At 38.9% G+C, this 17,941-nt stretch overlaps 1 protein-coding gene across 4 annotated transcripts in view; it reads left to right on the top strand.

Annotated features, from left to right (window-relative positions):
• Nucleotides 1-441: 441 nt before the first annotated feature.
• Nucleotides 442-17,941, top strand: part of LOC137127303 (vitamin D3 receptor B) — a 28,254-nt gene continuing 10,754 nt past the window's right edge. The window contains exons 1-6 of one of the 4 annotated variants that reach the window (XM_067504116.1): nt 442-984; nt 1,248-1,320; nt 13,513-14,255; nt 15,408-15,538; nt 16,850-17,046; nt 17,375-17,474. In XM_067504116.1, the coding sequence (XP_067360217.1) occupies nt 14,110-14,255; nt 15,408-15,538; nt 16,850-17,046; nt 17,375-17,474 (574 nt within the window). In that variant the 5' untranslated portion in view covers nt 442-984; nt 1,248-1,320; nt 13,513-14,109. The remainder of the gene's footprint in view (nt 985-1,247; nt 1,321-13,512; nt 14,256-15,407; nt 15,539-16,849; nt 17,047-17,374; nt 17,475-17,941) is intronic. The other 3 variants (XM_067504118.1, XM_067504115.1, XM_067504117.1) reach the window with 3 other exon arrangements.

The raw sequence follows: 17,941 nt of genomic DNA on the forward strand, positions 1-17,941 counted from the left end.
GCGTTACATCGACGGTGATCGTGTAATAGCCTTTGTAATTTAATGTCATATGTAGGGCTGTGGCTGCAAAACAAAGACGCTGCGGTGCGTGAAAAAATACAGCCTCGACCTGCCGATGTCCACCTATTGAAACGCCACGCCGCGTCTAATGTTTAAATTGTAATGCCCACACCGGGTCTCCGTGGATTCAGGGATCAGAGGCGAAACAGTGTTGCTTTAAACCTCACGCGGTCAAAGTTGTTTACCTCTTCGTTACCTCTGACGTCACGACACACCCCTGTTTGAGGGGGGCGGCCCTCCCCATTATGAGCACCGGAGCCGGCCAAGCAAAGCCAGGCTGTGAGGAAATGTCACCAACCACAACACGGGAGACACGCCAAGCCCACCTGTGATTGGTTACCGGAGGGGGAGGGGGGGAATCCCTTTTTCCCCGTAGAGGTCCTGAGGAGGGGCGGTGCATAACAAAAAAGTAATGGCCATCTATTTGGGTTCTAGTGAAGGAGGAATATTTGTCGTCGGACTACCGTAGGTGTGACTGAATTTTCTTCTTGTTACCTCGCACGTTTGTCCGTCAGTGCAAAAGCTGCCTGCTCCTCGACAGTTTTTTTTTTAATTGGATTCTCGGTATCAACGGTTGCGGAGCGGTTCATAAGCTGGCAGAACTTGGTGCCGCGATTTAGGGTTAAAGCAGGCAGCTAGCCACGCTAACGTTAGCTACTACCAGCCAACGTCTGGAAGGGCGTACGAGTTTGACGTTTTCGCCCCAAGTCTCCTCACATTTCTGAGTTTAGTACGAGGCTGGCGTCTCTCCTCAACGCTAACCGAGCGTAGTCAACATGGTGGGGACCCACTTTGGCGGAGTATGAAGACGACGACTACGACGAACGGCGACTAAAGAGGATTAAAGCAACTCCGTTCTTGATGGGGAAAAGTTGAGCTGAGGTATGAAAGTCGCATGCACAGCAGGAACGCGAAAGTCGAGACGTGAGTTATTGTAATAGTTGGAACAGCTGCTTAAAAACACGTAAACGTGTTTATCTCAACGTAACTGTCGCTTTATCTCTGTGTTTGCCTGCGTAGTTAGCCTGCTGCCTAACTGCCATATGCTTTTCACAGTGGAGTGTGTAACTTGTGTTGCTGTTGAAAATTGTTGAGCGTTACATAAACAGAGCAACTGCAGGTCGGGTACTGGGGTAAAGGCCCACTTAGTGACTTGGGACGTGCCATTTTGCTTTTGTATTGAACAGGAGTACAACTTGGGATAAACTGAAGACAGATTTCCAATCGTACTGATTGTACAAGGGCATGCTAAACCCTCAGGTGAGACATTTTTCTTTTCCTTTATACCTGGGGATGTGCAGTGTAAACTGACACTATGCTGTTGTTGTTTTTATTAAGATGCACTATACTGAAATTGTTGTAATTAAATGATCATTTATGTTGCATTATTTCCTGGACTTTCGAGTATAGTTGCAATACATTGAATTCACAAATTGTTCCTATAATACACAATTTTATTGTCATCATACATATGAAAAGTAATGTGTGAAACAAATATAAATATTTTATTTAAAAGAACTGTAATATCACAATGTTAAAGAGATACATTTATTGTCTGAATGGCAAATAATATTTTTGTAACTTTGGCAAATGTAATGTGGTTTGTCAAAATGTGATCTAAGTCTGTGACACTCATAAACCCAAATAAAATCCTTTTTGTTTTGTTTTTTAAGGCTGTGTAATAGAATATTGAGAATTGAAAAAGAATTTGTCAGTACAATCAGGTAGAGACTTTCTTTGCAAATGAGGACAGTACCATGGAGTTGATCAAAGGAAAAATTACCACATGACGTAATATTTACAACCTGCTGTTACCACTGTATAATATCAAGTAAGTTTTATTTCATTGATAAATACTAATACACGCATAGCTGCTACAGTTATTCCAACTCCTACTCAGCTTTCTTCATGTGCCATACAGTTCCAGTTTGCCTGTAGGAGTCCATGTTCTAAACAGGGAGGGGGTCATTTTCACAAACAAACACTGTTGCGCAGTTGCTGGAATTATTTATGTCTCTGCACATAGTTATATTTTTGCACATTAACCAGTCATTTTATAGTCTCAGACTGCTGAGCCAGTGCCTGATAATGACATCATTAATTTGTTACAAGCCTCCTGTCTTTCGGACGTCTTAAAAAATAACCTCCTTCCCTGCCCTCTTTGCTTCTAATCCCTTGGGAATGAATCGAAATGGACCAAATACAGCCTACTTCGATGGGTATATATTCCTACCTATCAACCTTTCCAGTAAGCTCAGTGCTATATTTCTCACATGTATCAATTTCTGTTTATGAAACAGTTTGACACTTGAAAAATAGGAGGTAGGATGTTGTTTTTATGTTAACTGCGTCATTTCTTGGTTTTTCCTCTCAACATCTTAGCTGACTTAAGATCAATGGTCACATATGTTGTGCATTTAAAAGATGTGGAAATTTACAAGAGAACATCTATTATTTGGGACAGGACCTTAAACTTTCTCCAAATGAGGACAGATTATGCTTCAGTTTTTGAATACATTTTCTGTCAGTTTGTCTAAAGAAGCAAGCACATACCTGCAGTAGGAATCTATGAAATAGGCTCGGTTTTTGTCTTTATTGACTGTAACTGTAGCAGATTGTTTATGGAGCTGTGCGCTATGTTGATGGTACAGTCCATTATGTCTCCTATACAGTGAAATAGCCCATCCTCTCCCCCCTTTCGTGACTACAGTAATTGGTTCCTTCCTCTCACATGTAACCCTATAGAAAGAAAGAGGCTGGTGTACTTGACTGGAAAGGCCCCGTTGAATGCATGTGTACATGTGTGTTGTTTGTCACACACGGTCATTGCCATATTTTCTCAGGCCACTCAGTTTCCTGTTGTGGTTTTTAGACCCATCACATAAGCAATATTTATGCATTTATACAGTGCTCATCATGCAGCAGAATTTCAAAATAAAATATAGGTTGTTCTTTAATACAGTGTATATAGGCAAGTAGATAATTGCTGATTTTTGTTTTCTTTCCAATTTCATATCGGTGTTTACCTAGGATTATGTATGAAGTTGTAGTATTAATTAATATATTTCAAATGCAAGAAATTTCTTTAAGAGATGTATTTCCTGAATGAAAATACAGCATTTTATATAGTTTTTTGGTTTTAAGTTTGACTTGTGGGCTAACTGCATTTGCACCCACATGTCTCTTGTCCGTACAGTTCTGCTAAGTTGGCTTTGTGCATGCATATCTCTATGTGATTGAGAATGTACATTCACCGTCAAATTCAGGATAGACATAAACTTTTGGTGTGTGTTTGAGTGGGCCTCTCCCTGCCTCGTCTCTTTCCCCTCTCCAGAGTCCAGCAAGGGGCCCAGCATAAGGGGGCAGGCTGCCGTCACGGCCTCTCTCTCTTTCCCCTAGCAGGCCAGCAGTGGGGCCTGGGTGGGGGGAGTGGGAGGTGATGGTGGTGGTGCAGAGACCATAGGGTTGGACACGGGACATGGGAGCCCCCTCTCCCACCCCTCCTCCATCCCAGCTTACCCCATCCTGTGTGGGGCACAGGTCACCTTGTCATGTGCTGTTACTGTGGCTGTAACATGTTCCCTGTGATTGTAGGAAGAGAGCATGAGATAGACCCGTGGAGGCTGCGGGAGGGGGGAGGGGGGAGGGGGGAGGGGGGGGACAAGAGAGGGAAGCGACAGGACAGGACTGAACTAGTCTGCTCAGCCAGTTGTTTAGCTGCATTACAGACTCACTTTGTGTACTTTGTTGTTTGGTCTACATTGTCTCTTTTTGTCCATTGTTCTCATTTGTCTATCTGTTCTCTCCATGCATTTTTTTCCAATAGAAATGTTATAATACCAAACAGATTTCAATTAAACATCAGTCTCTAATTGCATATCTTTTTTTTTTTTTTAATGGCACTTTCACTTTACCCTTCCTCTTAAACTGACTTTATTCACCTTCTTTTCTGCCGTTACTGTGGGCTTAGATTTGTTGCTGCATGTGAAACACAAGCCAAAGTACCTGTACATTCACTGCAGACCAGTTCTCTTTGCAACTGGGGTCATACCAGATCTGATTTGTTTTATGTCTCTTCTGTACTCGTAGTGACCCAGCCCGAGGTATGCAGTAAAACACATCGTCTTATGTTTTCTCCCTTCTCCCTCCAACTTCTCTTCTCTCTCACATCCCTCTTTTATATCTTTTTCCCACTCTCTTGCTCTATTTCTTTCCTTTAAGAAAAACTTTTGGCAGCATGGAGCAATTTCAGAACCATTTGTGGGATTGCGTCATGTGATGTTGATGCAGGATGCTCATTGGAGAAGGCCTCCTTCTTTCACTGAAGCATTCCACAGCAATCCCTTTCTTTCTTCCAGTGCTGTTAAAGGTCTGGATGTGATTCCGAATCTGACTCGTATATGTTGGGATGTGGTCTGTGAGCTCATTGCTGACATTCTTGAGATGTGATGCCAGAGGTTTTTTATTTCCCACTTTCCCCTTTCCTGCATGTCTGTGTGCAGTTAAAATGATCCCTCCTTGAAGTACTGTCTGTACCTTCCTCTTCATCCACTTTGTTATATCTTGCTTTGTCCTCAATCACATTCCAATTCAACGCCCAGGCGCTAATGGCGCTACTTAATTACGTTTGTTAGATGTTGGACCATGGTGAATGGGTAGGCTTTTATAATAACTTGATATCAACTTTGATGAAAGTTAATCTAACGTCTGGGCAGCGTTCCAAATCTTTTCTACAGCTGAGATCTCAGTTATGTCTCTTAAGTAAGTAACTGGGCACCTTACAAGGAAAACCAATGGCCCCTTTTCTGTTTGGTAATCACATACTTAAGTAATGGTGCAGCTGAAAATTGAATGACAAGTAGAACAGAGGGAAATAAGGTACCATATCAGTGGTTTTTCCTGCCATGGTCCACCTTGGTAGTGTGCAAGTATCTTTCATCACCTCGTACTACCTGAAGATACAGTAACTACTGCATGAGCACACAGACTAACAAATAACTATATACTAAGAACTATGCTCATCACACAATGGAATTTGGCATGATGTGTTGCTGTTTCTAATATTAGCACTTCCACATCTCTACTCTCTGTTGCTCAGGCTCACACCATCTTTAATCAGTACTCAATTTCACTTCAATTGATATCCGTTGTCAACTAATTAAAAGACGCAAGTTATCCATTTGGGAAGATGGGATAGAGATGCTGGAGACAGTTTAAAGTGATAAATGTGGCAGACATTGTGTCATGTCCTGAAGACTTGATGCAAACTTTGGGTTATTCTTCAACTACGCTTTGTTAAAATCCCTGCTAGGTTTTCCTAAATACATATTTAATTAGAAAAAGCATTTCCAAAAAGAAAATCTACTGTGAATGCTTCAGCGCTGAAACAACTGTTTTTGCTGAAAGAGCTGAAATGTTGGCTCCGTCATCAAACCAACCTGAAAATGACAATGCGTTAAAATTGCCATAACAGCCATTTGTCATATTACAATGTCATTATATATCATTTATGTTAATAAAGGGAAAGTTTGTGTATTTTTTTTTTCTGCACAGAACACCAACGTTCAAGTATGCTTCTAAAGCTTAAGATTTTAGATTTTAGATTGTTCCTATGTAATGACTTTCAATAGAAATTAAGCAACCTGTTTTCAGCTGGGTCTGGTTGAGAAATGCGGAATTGTGGATAAAGGTCTATAGCTGAGGACAATGTTTAAGTCAAACACCTAATGATAAGTAGAATTTATGAACTACTAGGACCAATTCAAAACATAAAGTTGAAATCTCAGTAGTTCAAAGTATGCAGATCCATTTACATCTCAATGTGGAGAAAGTTAAAGAGATTGTAACAATTGTCCAATCAGTGAACCTGGAGCTGGACATTTCACCACTTACATGCTAAAAAAGTAAAAGCTTAAAAGGCTTTTATTTTGAAAGCATCTGTGTGTGTCCACTGTGTATCATGTAGGAGAAAAACAGCTTGTTTGTACGCCTCTGAGGCTGATCACATGACCTGATTCAGCTGTGTGCATTACCATGGCAATGGGATGTTTTCAATCTGCTGAGTCACTCACATTTGCTGAAGACAGCTTATAAACTGCTCAGACTTTGCCCAGCAAAATGTGAAAAAGTGTTATTATTAATATATTTAGAAAAATATGAGCGGCAGAAGGCTTCACAGAACATGGTGATACTCAATGAAATGAGGTCAGGGTGGCGGTTTTTGTGATTTGAGGAGAATTTCTGGACCTCCGTTATAATAGGGTCCAATAGGAGTTTAAGACTCAGCTTCTTGCCAAATACTGAAAGAACCGTAAGTCCTGTTTCTATGAGAGTTCCATTTCCTGACAGAACAAAAAAAAAATATGTTTCAATTAATATAATTTTTGAGGAAAGATAAAAGTTGACTTAAGGATAAATTCTGATAAAAGTTAAGCTTGATGTTTGAAAGGGTGTGATGTCACCCACAAATTGCTAAGAAAAGCTGAATACTTTAAATAAGAGATAATAAAAGATAATAAAAAGCTGAATTGAAAAGCACATGCGCCAAACATGTATGGAACATGGAAATGAGAAGTAGAATAATAATAATAATAAAGATTGCAATATTGTTAAAGATTAGGATAACATATTGTGAAGATTACTAAACTGTTTGGTTAGTGTAGGCTAGACTCAATGTATTAAAGGGATTCTGTTTTATGACAAGATGAGTGTGAGATGAGGTTTTTTTTTTTAAATTCTCTGCTTTCTTTTCCAGACATGTTGGACCTAATTCAGTCCAGACCACCAGAAACACCATTTATATCAGAATTGATGAGCTATCTGTCTGCATTAAGTCTTCTGTAGACAGTGTCATATCTTTAAATCCAACCTGGGAGCACTTCTAACGTCAGTCCCTGGATTATGAGACACATGCGTGTCATTTCAGCCATAATGTGAATAAATTAAATGAGGGAAAAGATGAGTCATTGACCCACTGCATGCTAAGCAGCACTTGGTCTTCTTTGGCTAGTTTGCTGGGTTAAAAGAAGGGAAAACTCCCTGTCCTCTCCTGCAAATACATCAGCAAAATTAGGGTTATGTCTTTATTTTGAAGGTTTCACCACCCAGTTGAAATTACAAGCTAGAGCCAGTTCGTGGTTCCCTGCATAATTACAGCAGGCTTCATCTCTTGCTTATCAGTCATTGCTCCCGTGTTACTCAGACACCCAAATACATGTGCTTTTGAGTACTTTTTTTGTGTTTTTTTTTTTTTCACTTGATTTCTTATAGTCAATTATTTATTTCTAATTCAACTGATTGATAAGCTGTCGAGGGTGTGGTTTGGTTGGGCATTTAAAAAGGCACTTAATTTACAGTACCTTTATAAATTCTTATCTCAATTTTAATCTCTTGAGAGTTGTCAAACCTTCACTAAAGATGAACAAAGAAGTTGATTCATCAGTGATTCCATCATCTATGGTTAAGTCAAAAATTAACTTTTTTTGCTTCTTCTGAGGATTGAGGATGAGGATATGAGGATTTGCTGAATTTCTCCATCTCTTCTGTCTTGATAATGAAAACAATTTTTAGATGCATCCTCAGTTGTTAAATTGTCGGAGTTTGGCCTCCCAAATAAACATCCAAAATAATGAATAACTGTCCTGGTTTTCTGTTTCCCGCTGGGTGAGCAGAAGAACTGGGTGGTGGTTGCCACATCTGGCTTGTCCCCGTTTACCACATCCAGTATTTCCAGTGTCTTGAATCTAAAGGACTCTAGTCTAAAGGAGAATTCCATTAAGATTAAATTTACGAATGCATGTCTTTCTCATAAATAACTTGCTAGCTTGTCAACAAATATTTCTTGTGATAACAGGTCACACAGATAAATAACACAAATGAGGTTTAAAAACAAAAGGAAGTGAACGAGCAACAACAGAAGTATTTTATTCTATAAATGTGATTCTAACATGAATAGCAAATTTTTCCTCTGATGCTTTTTAGGATGAGGAGCTGTCAGAGATGTGATATGTATTTATATTTAGCCAGTAATTGAATTGACTGTGTATTTTTAGCCTGCTTTTAAAAAAAACACTGTCGACGGCCTCTCTCTGGGCCTAATTCTGCCTGCCCACTACTCATACTCCTACTCCTGTCTTTTATTCACAACATCCAGTAAGTAGGGCTTTGTGACACAGAATCTCAGTGTGACAAAGATATCAGCCCTGCCCTACTGAATGTATCTATCTATATATCCATATCTGTTTTTACTCCATCTCTACACCCTACTTTTCTGACCCACTCCTCCTACACTACTCTCACCGCCCTCTCCGGTGGGCTGGCACTTTGTTTCTCTGTCTGCAAACAGAAAATGGCCATTCACAGGGTAATAGATGAGAGCTTGTATTGGATCTCTGTGTAGTGAAGAGCAATGGGACAACGTGATTGTGACGTTTACAATATGAACACGGTCAGATACAAAATCCACAGAAAGATTTGCTGCAAAACATATTTAATAAAAGAGATGTAGTCTAATTTCACTCGCTGACTGTTCATGTTTTATCTCTCCTTTTATACTTTTCAGCTTATCTCATATCAAGTTCAGGGTTTCCACAGATGATCATTGGTCCGCATGTTGACTTAGCACTTTTTTCGTCTGATGTCCTTCCTGATGCAACCCTCCCCAATTTCTACCAGGACCATTACTTGGCACTACACGGATTGGGAGGGGGATGGGTGGGGGGCATTTAGTGTCTTGCCCAGGGACACTTAGACCCTGGGCATGTGGTCGAAGAGAGTGGGGCGCAAACCTCCAGCTTTTTACTTGGTGGGCCGCCACGCTACCAACAGATTCAATGCCAGTTCTAGATATAGAGCGAGTATAGATGATTCAGTAAATAATGAATCATGTTCAATTCAACTTGGCTTTTTTTAAATTATATTTAGAAAACTCTTTTATTCAAACCGATTTTCAAATGAGCAACAGCCACAACTTGGGGTTTTGGTGTTTTGCCCAGGGACACTTCGATTTGTAGCCAGGGGGACTGGAAATCGAACCACTGACCCTGTGGTTTGTGGATAACTGCTCTACCAATTGAGCTAACACCACCCCAAATCGACAGGTTTACAAAAAAAAAAAAAAGAGTAATGTCAAAGTGGAAACCTCTACAACATATTATCAAAAGTATAAAACTGAAAATAACAGATTGCATGAACATTCAATTTAAGTAACTCAATCAAACACTGGTACAGCCAATTGGTTTGCAAACTTACACAATTAGTTACATGGAGATCTGAGGGCAGGGAATGTGTTTAAATGATTGTAGTATTGAAATAACCAGTATCTGGGAGGTCCAATTAGACGCAAATATCTATTCTGACCAGAATCTACAACATGAAGACAAAAGAACAGTCTCATCCATCTCAGCTGCTTAATTTTGTGACTCCATCAGAGGATTCATAGGTGCCTTGGTGGCCTCCCTCTCTAGTCTCCTTCTTGTGAGATCACTGTGTTTTTAAAGACAGACTGCTCTAGGCAGATTTACACATGTGCGATATTCCTCCCATGTCCTCCTGATAGATCTACTGTACACCAAGACATATTATTTAACTAGGAAATCTTCTTGTACTTATCCACTGACTTCTGCTTTTCAGTTATCTTTTTATGAAGCGGACTGGAGTGTTTTCATTGTGTAGATGTTGGCCAGGATACTGATTTGCATGTAAGTGGACCTTCCAGATACAAGTGTATTTGTACAACAAGACTTTAAAGACAATCACTTGACTCCGTCATCTCTACTTAACTAATTGCAACCACTTGGCTGCACTAATGTTGGCTTAGGTGAGTTATTTCAAGCCCAGTGAATCTTTTTTTTTTTTTTTTTTTTAATTAATTTATTTTGATTACATTATAGAGATCTAGACATTCACTTAGACATAACTTTTAGTGGATAACTGACATTTTTTGGATAATTGGAAATTTGGCCATTGTTGCAGAAAACCTTCATCCCATTTTCAAATATTGTTACCTGTGTTAAAAAAAAAAGCAATTGTTTAAAATATAAACATATTGTATATGCCTTCGCAAGCCAAAAAGTTGTTTAACCAGTCATGGAGTTCAGTACTTTAAACTACATCTTGAGTTTTCCTGGCTTTTAAAAGGTCTACCTTAGGACCAGGAAGTCATGCAATAGAAAGCCAGTTTATTAAGCAGCATTGTTAATCGGCTATTAGTTTTTGTTCATCTTTAAAGTAATTATAAAATATTTGTCTCCCGGATTATCTTTTATGGACTAATGTTCTCTAGTTTCAGTGGGTTTGTTATGTTTACCGGATATTGAGCACCAGCTCCCTCAAGAAGGTACAAAATATTTGCATTTGTGTAACTTATTTCCAGCATTTGTGTTTTGTTTTGGGTTTTTTTTTGTATTTTTTTGTTCATGCTATATCATCAAAATGAAAAGTCTTGCTTTTATTATGTTCCAATAATTTAAACTTTCTGGTTTACAAGTTGGATTGACATTATTGTAATACACAGAAGTTCCATCTAATAAATGATTTAAAAAAATGTTTAAAGGTTTCATATCAAGGAGAAATCATGGCGAAAGTAAAACTGATAACTAGTGCAGATACCATAGAAATGTTTAAAACCACATCTACACCATAGCCCAGTTTTCAGTATCTATATGCTCAGTCTGTTCTTATCATCCTAACTTTTGCCAAAACATGTTGCGCTCGTTTGCAAGGAGAAACAAATCTGTTTACCATCTGAAAAGTTCTTAGTTCCAACATGTTACAGTTCAGCAGTTGTAATTCTAAAAGTTGCTGGGCTCTAAGTTATTAAACTAATACAGCCAGTACCAGTGCAAACGTTCCTTCTCTTAAATAGTCTAATTATAATCTACATGCACAGTAGTTTTAGATCCTGTTCATCGAACATTGTAATTATACATAGCATCTTCTGGTAGCCAGCCATCTGGTAAAAAATTCATTCTTTGGTGCTCGTCATGGATGTCAACACCACCCTTGTAAACCTAAGGATGCTTAGGCTTTGTGCCAGTGTAACACACTGAAGCAAGATTTCTGCATTATTACAGCAATGACATATCGATGCTTTCAAATGGCATATACACTGTATGCATATCCTCTGAGTGCAAGACACTTGGCAGAAACCTAAGGCTCAAAACCTTTGCAATTCCAAGACTGGAATGAGTACAGATCTGGTCTAATAACCCGATGCATTATTTAGAGCTCTCTCAATACTACTGTGCATTTAGTGTAATGGCCTGTCAAGGCTGAATGTAATCACAAAGGACTGACTTCACTGATTAGTTGAAGATATAGTAAAGCAAATGTGTGTTTTCCCCTTGGTTCACAGTGAGTGATAAGTGTGAATGCCTGCAGCGATTAGTCTGCCTGCTTTCAGTAGATCAGATTTTATGTTTTCTGAAGGGCTGTCCTAATTATATTGACAGTGTTGTGTAATGTTTCATTATATGACAACATTTTAGAATATTGTACCTAATATGTTCGACTTGCCTAATGGATTTATGAAATCTTTTAATAGGCTATAGATACTATAGTTTTACTTTATTTTATCAGAATTACATGGTTGGTAATCTGTGACCACTTAAAATGCAAGCAGGTCTCATTTTAACTATATTGACAAGAATGACGAGCCCCACCAGTTTTTTGTTTTTTAGTTTTTCCTGACGACATCTCACATTGTCTTAATGTGATTTGCATGTTTGTGGACCAGATTATACTGTATATCTACTCACACTACAAAGCCACCACCGAAGTCATCAATGTTAATAGCAGCCATTGCAGATAAGGCTAACAGATTAGGATTACAAAAAAGGTTTTTACAACCTTTTAGGAGGAGACGTTAAAGACATTATTCAGGCTACAAATTGTTGGAAATGTAAAGCCTGTCTAGTCATATCACATTGCTTGAATAGCAAATGGTTTTACATAGAAATATCCTGCAGATCTTATCTCGATTTGCTTGTGGGTAGGTCTTATTGTACTACTGTCATGAAGACATGAAATTTGTTTAACATGATTGATGATTATAATGACTGGTGCGTCCTTTATGTCATTATGGGATGCTATTGTCAAGGACTCAACATGTTTATTTTACTTCTGCTCTCTGAAAAACAAGGTGTTTGTGAAAGAGCATGAGAAAGAAAGAAACATAAGAGAGAGTTTAGAATTCAACTTGTTCTGTTTCATCAAAACTAACCAACATAGGTAATAAAAAGCTGTGAACAGACACAGTGTCGCATGACACGGTAAAATGTGTGTTAATTTTACAGTATAGATTTAATTTACTACATTTGTCTTTTTTATTCTGTATGTGAGAAATTCCTGCTCAGATTTAAATTTTACATGAACTGGGCAGAGGTTACTTCTTTAGGAGCTCCGTGATCCAGCCAACTATTTCCATCCACCTGTATATTGTTTTGTTTGTTGGTTTGACATTTTATTTTAATAAGAATTAAACTTCCTGTGAAAAATGTGACCAGCAACAGAAGTTTTTTTTTTTTTAGGCAAAACAGTTATAATGTTAACGGTAAGCCAGGTTTATAGATTTACAGGAGTAAATGAGACTTTTGGCTGGAACAGTGTTGTTTTTTTATTTTATTTATTTATATATTTTGTGTGTGTAGACATGAATGATGGAGAGCAGTGTCAAACCATTTTAAATAATTCAGCAGGGCCCTCACTTCATTCGCTCTTGATTTGTGAGTTTGTTGAGGTTTCGTTGCTCTCTCCTGACTTACCTTGGCCCTCCATCTCCTATCGTTTGCTTCACGGTGAAAGTGAACAACAGAAAAGAAAGGAGCTTTGTGGTAGAAACACTTATTGCTAATGAGGATGCTAGCCTTGCAGTCACTTGCAGTTTCCCTCCATGTCACAAGACTGTTGAGTGTAATTGATATTTAAAACTGAATCCCAGATTCAGCATTTTGGAGCGGAACATGGATTAATAAAGCTTCAGTTGGTCTATTACTAAAACACTAGAATTTACCTCTAAAGCAAAAACTCACACTCTGTCTCTTGTCTCTTTTTCAGCAGCTTTAGGACTGAAATGTGTGTTTTTGTTTTTTTGTTTTTTTTAAAAAGATCAGATATTGACTTTTGGTTTGCTCTCAGTAATCCAGTGCTCAGCAGAACTTAACAGATAACTTAAGAAAATATTATGTCTGTTTAGTCAGGTTAATAAAATATTGTAACAATGACAAGTGTTTTGGCATTTGGCCTCTGTACACTACCACAATCAACATGTAAAAGACTCAAGATGGGAGCGAATGTCCAGACTTTCACCTTTAATTCAAATGGGTTTGACAAAAGTTTGGCATTAACCATTTAGTGATTACATACAACATCATTTTCATTCACAGGGTGTTTATTGATGATCTGACTCCACTACTACATGCTGCAAAACTGATAGGATGCCACTTTGTATTGCAGAAAGATACTTCGTAAAGCATAGAGAAAACTACCCAAGTGTTTCTCAAGCCAAAGAAATGGGATATTCTTCCCTGGCCAAGTCGGTCACCTGATCTCAATCCAGTAGAGCAGCTTTTCACTTGCTGAAGGCAAAAGTGAAGGCCCACAGACAAGCAGCAGTTGAAGGCCACTGCAGTAAAAGCCTGGCAAAGCATCTGAAGGGAGAAAACTCAGCATTTGGTCATGTTCATGGGTTCCAGACTTTAGGCTGTATTAATTAAGTATTAATGACAATCATTGGCATGTAATAATGTTAATTTGATCCTTTACTTATGAGCCACAAAACTGGGTGTGTATTAAAATGGCTGTAATTTTGATTGATTAATGCCACACTTTTGTCTAACCCCTTAAATTGAAGCTGAAGGTCTCAATTTAAAATTTAATTTGGTGATGTACAGAGTCAAAACATATAATTCTTCCATTATTTGTGTGTGTGTGTGTGTGTGTGTGTGTGTGTCTGTGTGTTTTCATACAGTTAACAATCTTTTAACCAGGAACTGATTTTATTAGTTTTTGTCTCCTGTTTTTCTTTCTTCGTTCCTGTCTGGTTTATTAGTGATGGAGCCCACAGTTGTGACTACGTCTACTCTACCACCTGATGAGTTCGACAGAAACGTGCCGCGGATTTGTGGTGTGTGTGGTGACAAGGCCACTGGCTTTCACTTCAACGCCATGACCTGTGAGGGCTGCAAGGGTTTTTTCAGGTGCATAAATGCATATGTGATATATCTAATGCACACGGATATGTATACACACTATAAGCAGCTTTGTGTTGCTAGCCCAGTAGATGCTTATTGACATATACTATATAATCATTAGCATACAGAAGCCGGTCTAAACATGAATATGTTATGTCTGACCTCAACCTTATTTAAACAATAGATTCAAGTTTCACTCAGTGTTGCTGAAGAACCCACGCCACCACTGACAACTTTTATGTTCACAATAATGCCCAGCTGCAGTTAGATGATACAAATGGTTTGGCTGCAGGTTGTCTATTGATGCATACATGAGTTTCCATTTTAACCAAAGATGCAACTAAAACGAGCCATAATATTGTGTGCTGCTGGGTTCTTGATTTATTTGTCCATTTATGTCTGTTCCTGTCAGAGGTGTTGATATTTACAGGGACAGGATGGGGGGAAAAAAAGCGGATGTTTAATAATCTCTTTTCTCATCTCTTAGGAAACGAGGTAACATACACACCAAGTGTGTGCATGTTTCTGTGCTCACATTTGTGTATAAATACTCTGTACAAGTCCATCATTGACTAAATTGTTATACTTTGCATCACCATTTGACAAGATTCCTCTTTTACACCTGGATTCCTTGGCCCTCATCCATATTTATGCTGTTTTACTCAGTCCCAGACAGTGGCTCAGTTAGAGTGGCCGCCTACCGACCATAGGGTCGGAGGTTCACAACCACATGCTGAAGTGTCCCTGGGCAAGACACTGAACCACCTACAGCCCATCCCCAGCTGTGTCGGTCCCAAGCCCAGTAGAAATTAGGGAGGGTTGCGTCAGGAAGGGCATCCGGCCTAAAAACTGTGCCAAATGAAATGCTCTGCTGTGGTGACCCTGAACTTGCAGTATAATCAGGAAAAAAAAAAAAACTCAGTCGCAGACGTGAAGGGCAAAAATATTTATCCAGTTCTATTTTGATTTCTATTAGTGTAAATCACATAAGGTGTCACATTGCTGTGTTTATAATATCAAATTTTATGCACATATATATATATACAGGCACACATAGAGCATTAACAACGTTCATAATAGCTTCAATAAAACAGTGCATTTATAGACTGATAGATTTCTGTGTTTTAACAAATTGTAAATTGTATACAATTTATTTAGGCGCAGTATGAAGCGCAAGGCCACCTTTACTTGCCCATTTAATGGCAGTTGCACCATCACCAAGGACAACAGGCGCCATTGCCAGGCATGCCGGCTCAAACGCTGTGTGGACATTGGCATGATGAAAGAGTGTAAGTATAACAAATGACCTACATGTCTTCAGGGCAATACTCTGATTTATTGCTTATATTTAAATTGTGTAGTTACAGTTTTTAGCATTTGCAAGTTGATCCCAGTTTGGCAGTCAGGGTCAGGGCATTATTCTTATCATAATCTGAATAATTAGTCAAAAGAATTAGTATCGGAGAATTGGGACAGTTTACACATTGATGTAGCCTACTGTTTATAAAGTATATTCAGTCAATTTAAAGTTTAGCTTTTCTTGTTTAAAAAAAAAATCTAGAATGTCTCTAGTAGAGAGTAAAAAATTACACAACTGCTGTTTGCAATTTCTGGGGCCTACTGTCATTTTTTTTGTAATATTTGGACTAAGATCAAGTATCGCTGGGTCTTTGCCCCCATTAGAGTGTTTACATGTTCTGTTTGAACTAGTGGAGCCACATTGTATACAGTAAGTGTACTCCATCTGACGTTTAAACACCTGCTGTTCTAGCAATCTAGCAAGGCCTCTCTGTAAATAGCAGGTACATCTATACGTGTTTTCCTCTAATATCCGGATATTGTCCACAGGCCTCTTTTGAGGAAGGCCTCTTACTTAGGTTTTATTTATTTTTTTTTTTCCCCTTTCTTCTTGTGTTTCTTAAAAGACCACAAGACCGGTGGCACCAACCAGCACTGCGATTTACTGTATGTGAACAGGAGCCAGTGGCATTGCTGTCTTAAAAACAGCAGCATGTTGTGTCTCTCTCTCTCTGTCTCTCTCTCTCTGTCTCTCTCTCTCTGTCTCTCTGTCTCTCTGTCTCTCTGTCTCTTTCTCTCTCTCTCTCTCTCTGTCTCTCTCTGTCTCTGTCTCTTTCTCTCTCTCTCTGTCTCTCTCTGTCTCTCCCTCTCTCCCTCTCTCCCTCTCTCTCTCTCTCTCCCTCCCTCCTTGACTGTGAGCTAATTCAGTGACTAGAACAACAAGGGGAAAACAGAACAAAGACAATGCGTTCACTTGTTCAGTGCAGCAGGGGTCTCCATATGGACCTGTTCCCTCCCATTCTCATCCTCTAGAGAATAACAACCATCCAACACCACATTGAGATAGTTGTCATTATCATTTCAAGCACAAATGCATTCTCAAACACTTATCGAGCAGACCACCTCCAGCCAATGTAGTGATATGCTAGTATCTTATCATTCAGGCTTTTTTTCTTAATGTAGTTAATGCTACTCATATGGAAAAACTGTAATTAAAGTGTTTTAATTGCTTGGTGTGTGTGTGTGTGTGTGTGATCCAAACGCTCTCTCTGCCACTTGTCTCTTTATTATTTCCCCTCCAGTCATTTTGACAGATGAAGAAGTGCAGAGAAAAAAGGACCTGATTCAACGGAGGAAGGAGGAGGAGGCACAACGTGAAGCAGAGAGAGAAGCACGGCGGCCCCGACTCACTGATGAACAGAATCAAGTCATTGCCACATTAGTGGAGGCACACCACAAAACATATGATGACTCCTACTCTGACTTTGGCCGCTTCAGGGTTTGTGGCATAATTGGAGTTCCTTTTATCAAACATAAACAGTTCTTTTTTTTCTTTTTTTTTCCAAACACTGCTAATATTACTGGATTTCAACCAACATAAAAATAAAGGTGTAGCCTTATGTAACACCAGCTACTTAAAGTTTTACCAAAAAAATGTTAATTTTTTTCCAGTTTGTCACTTCCGTAGTTCCATAAAATAAGAATATTGATTAAAGTTACTTTCAAATTTGTACAGGGGTCCTCAACGGTGATACTGACAACATTTCATTTGACTGGAGTTATATAAGAATCTTCAGGGATCACATGTGCCCTTTTCTCTTGTCTAGCCTCCTGTGCGCGAGGGCCCGGTGACACGTAGTGCCAGCAGAGCTGCCTCTCTTCACTCTCTGTCGGATGCCTCCTCTGATTCCTTCAGTCACTCTCCAGGTAAGAAAGACACAAAGTATGAAGACTGCTATAGTAAATGTTAGGTGGAAAAACAAACTAAGTCTAAAGTCTTTTCTCATTAAAATTAGCACAGATTTGTTAAGAATACAAAAATAAGAAGGTATAACAACAGTTAAGATTGCACCTAAGACATTTATTTTCGCCTATCCAGCTGTTAGTTTATATAATCTGTTGTGGAGCTTTACTGAGAATCCAGTGGAAATTCTGTGAGTAACCTGTACCCTGCAGACACCTGACTCCTGCTAGTAAACATCAGTTCATTAATGCATCCATCACTAATGGAGTGAACACAGCAAGGAACACGGTCATGTGGCTTACTGCCAACACTCAGTGGGCACAAATGACTCAAAACAACTCCTGCTAGCTCTGCATGTTTTACATGTTGTCAGAGCTGACATCTTAGGTTTCATCTCACTTCTACTAAGTTAATCAAACGATCTTTTCAG

The sequence above is a fragment of the Channa argus genome, chromosome 5, assembly GCF_033026475.1.
Source record: "Channa argus isolate prfri chromosome 5, Channa argus male v1.0, whole genome shotgun sequence".
Lineage (NCBI taxonomy): Eukaryota > Metazoa > Chordata > Actinopteri > Anabantiformes > Channidae > Channa > Channa argus.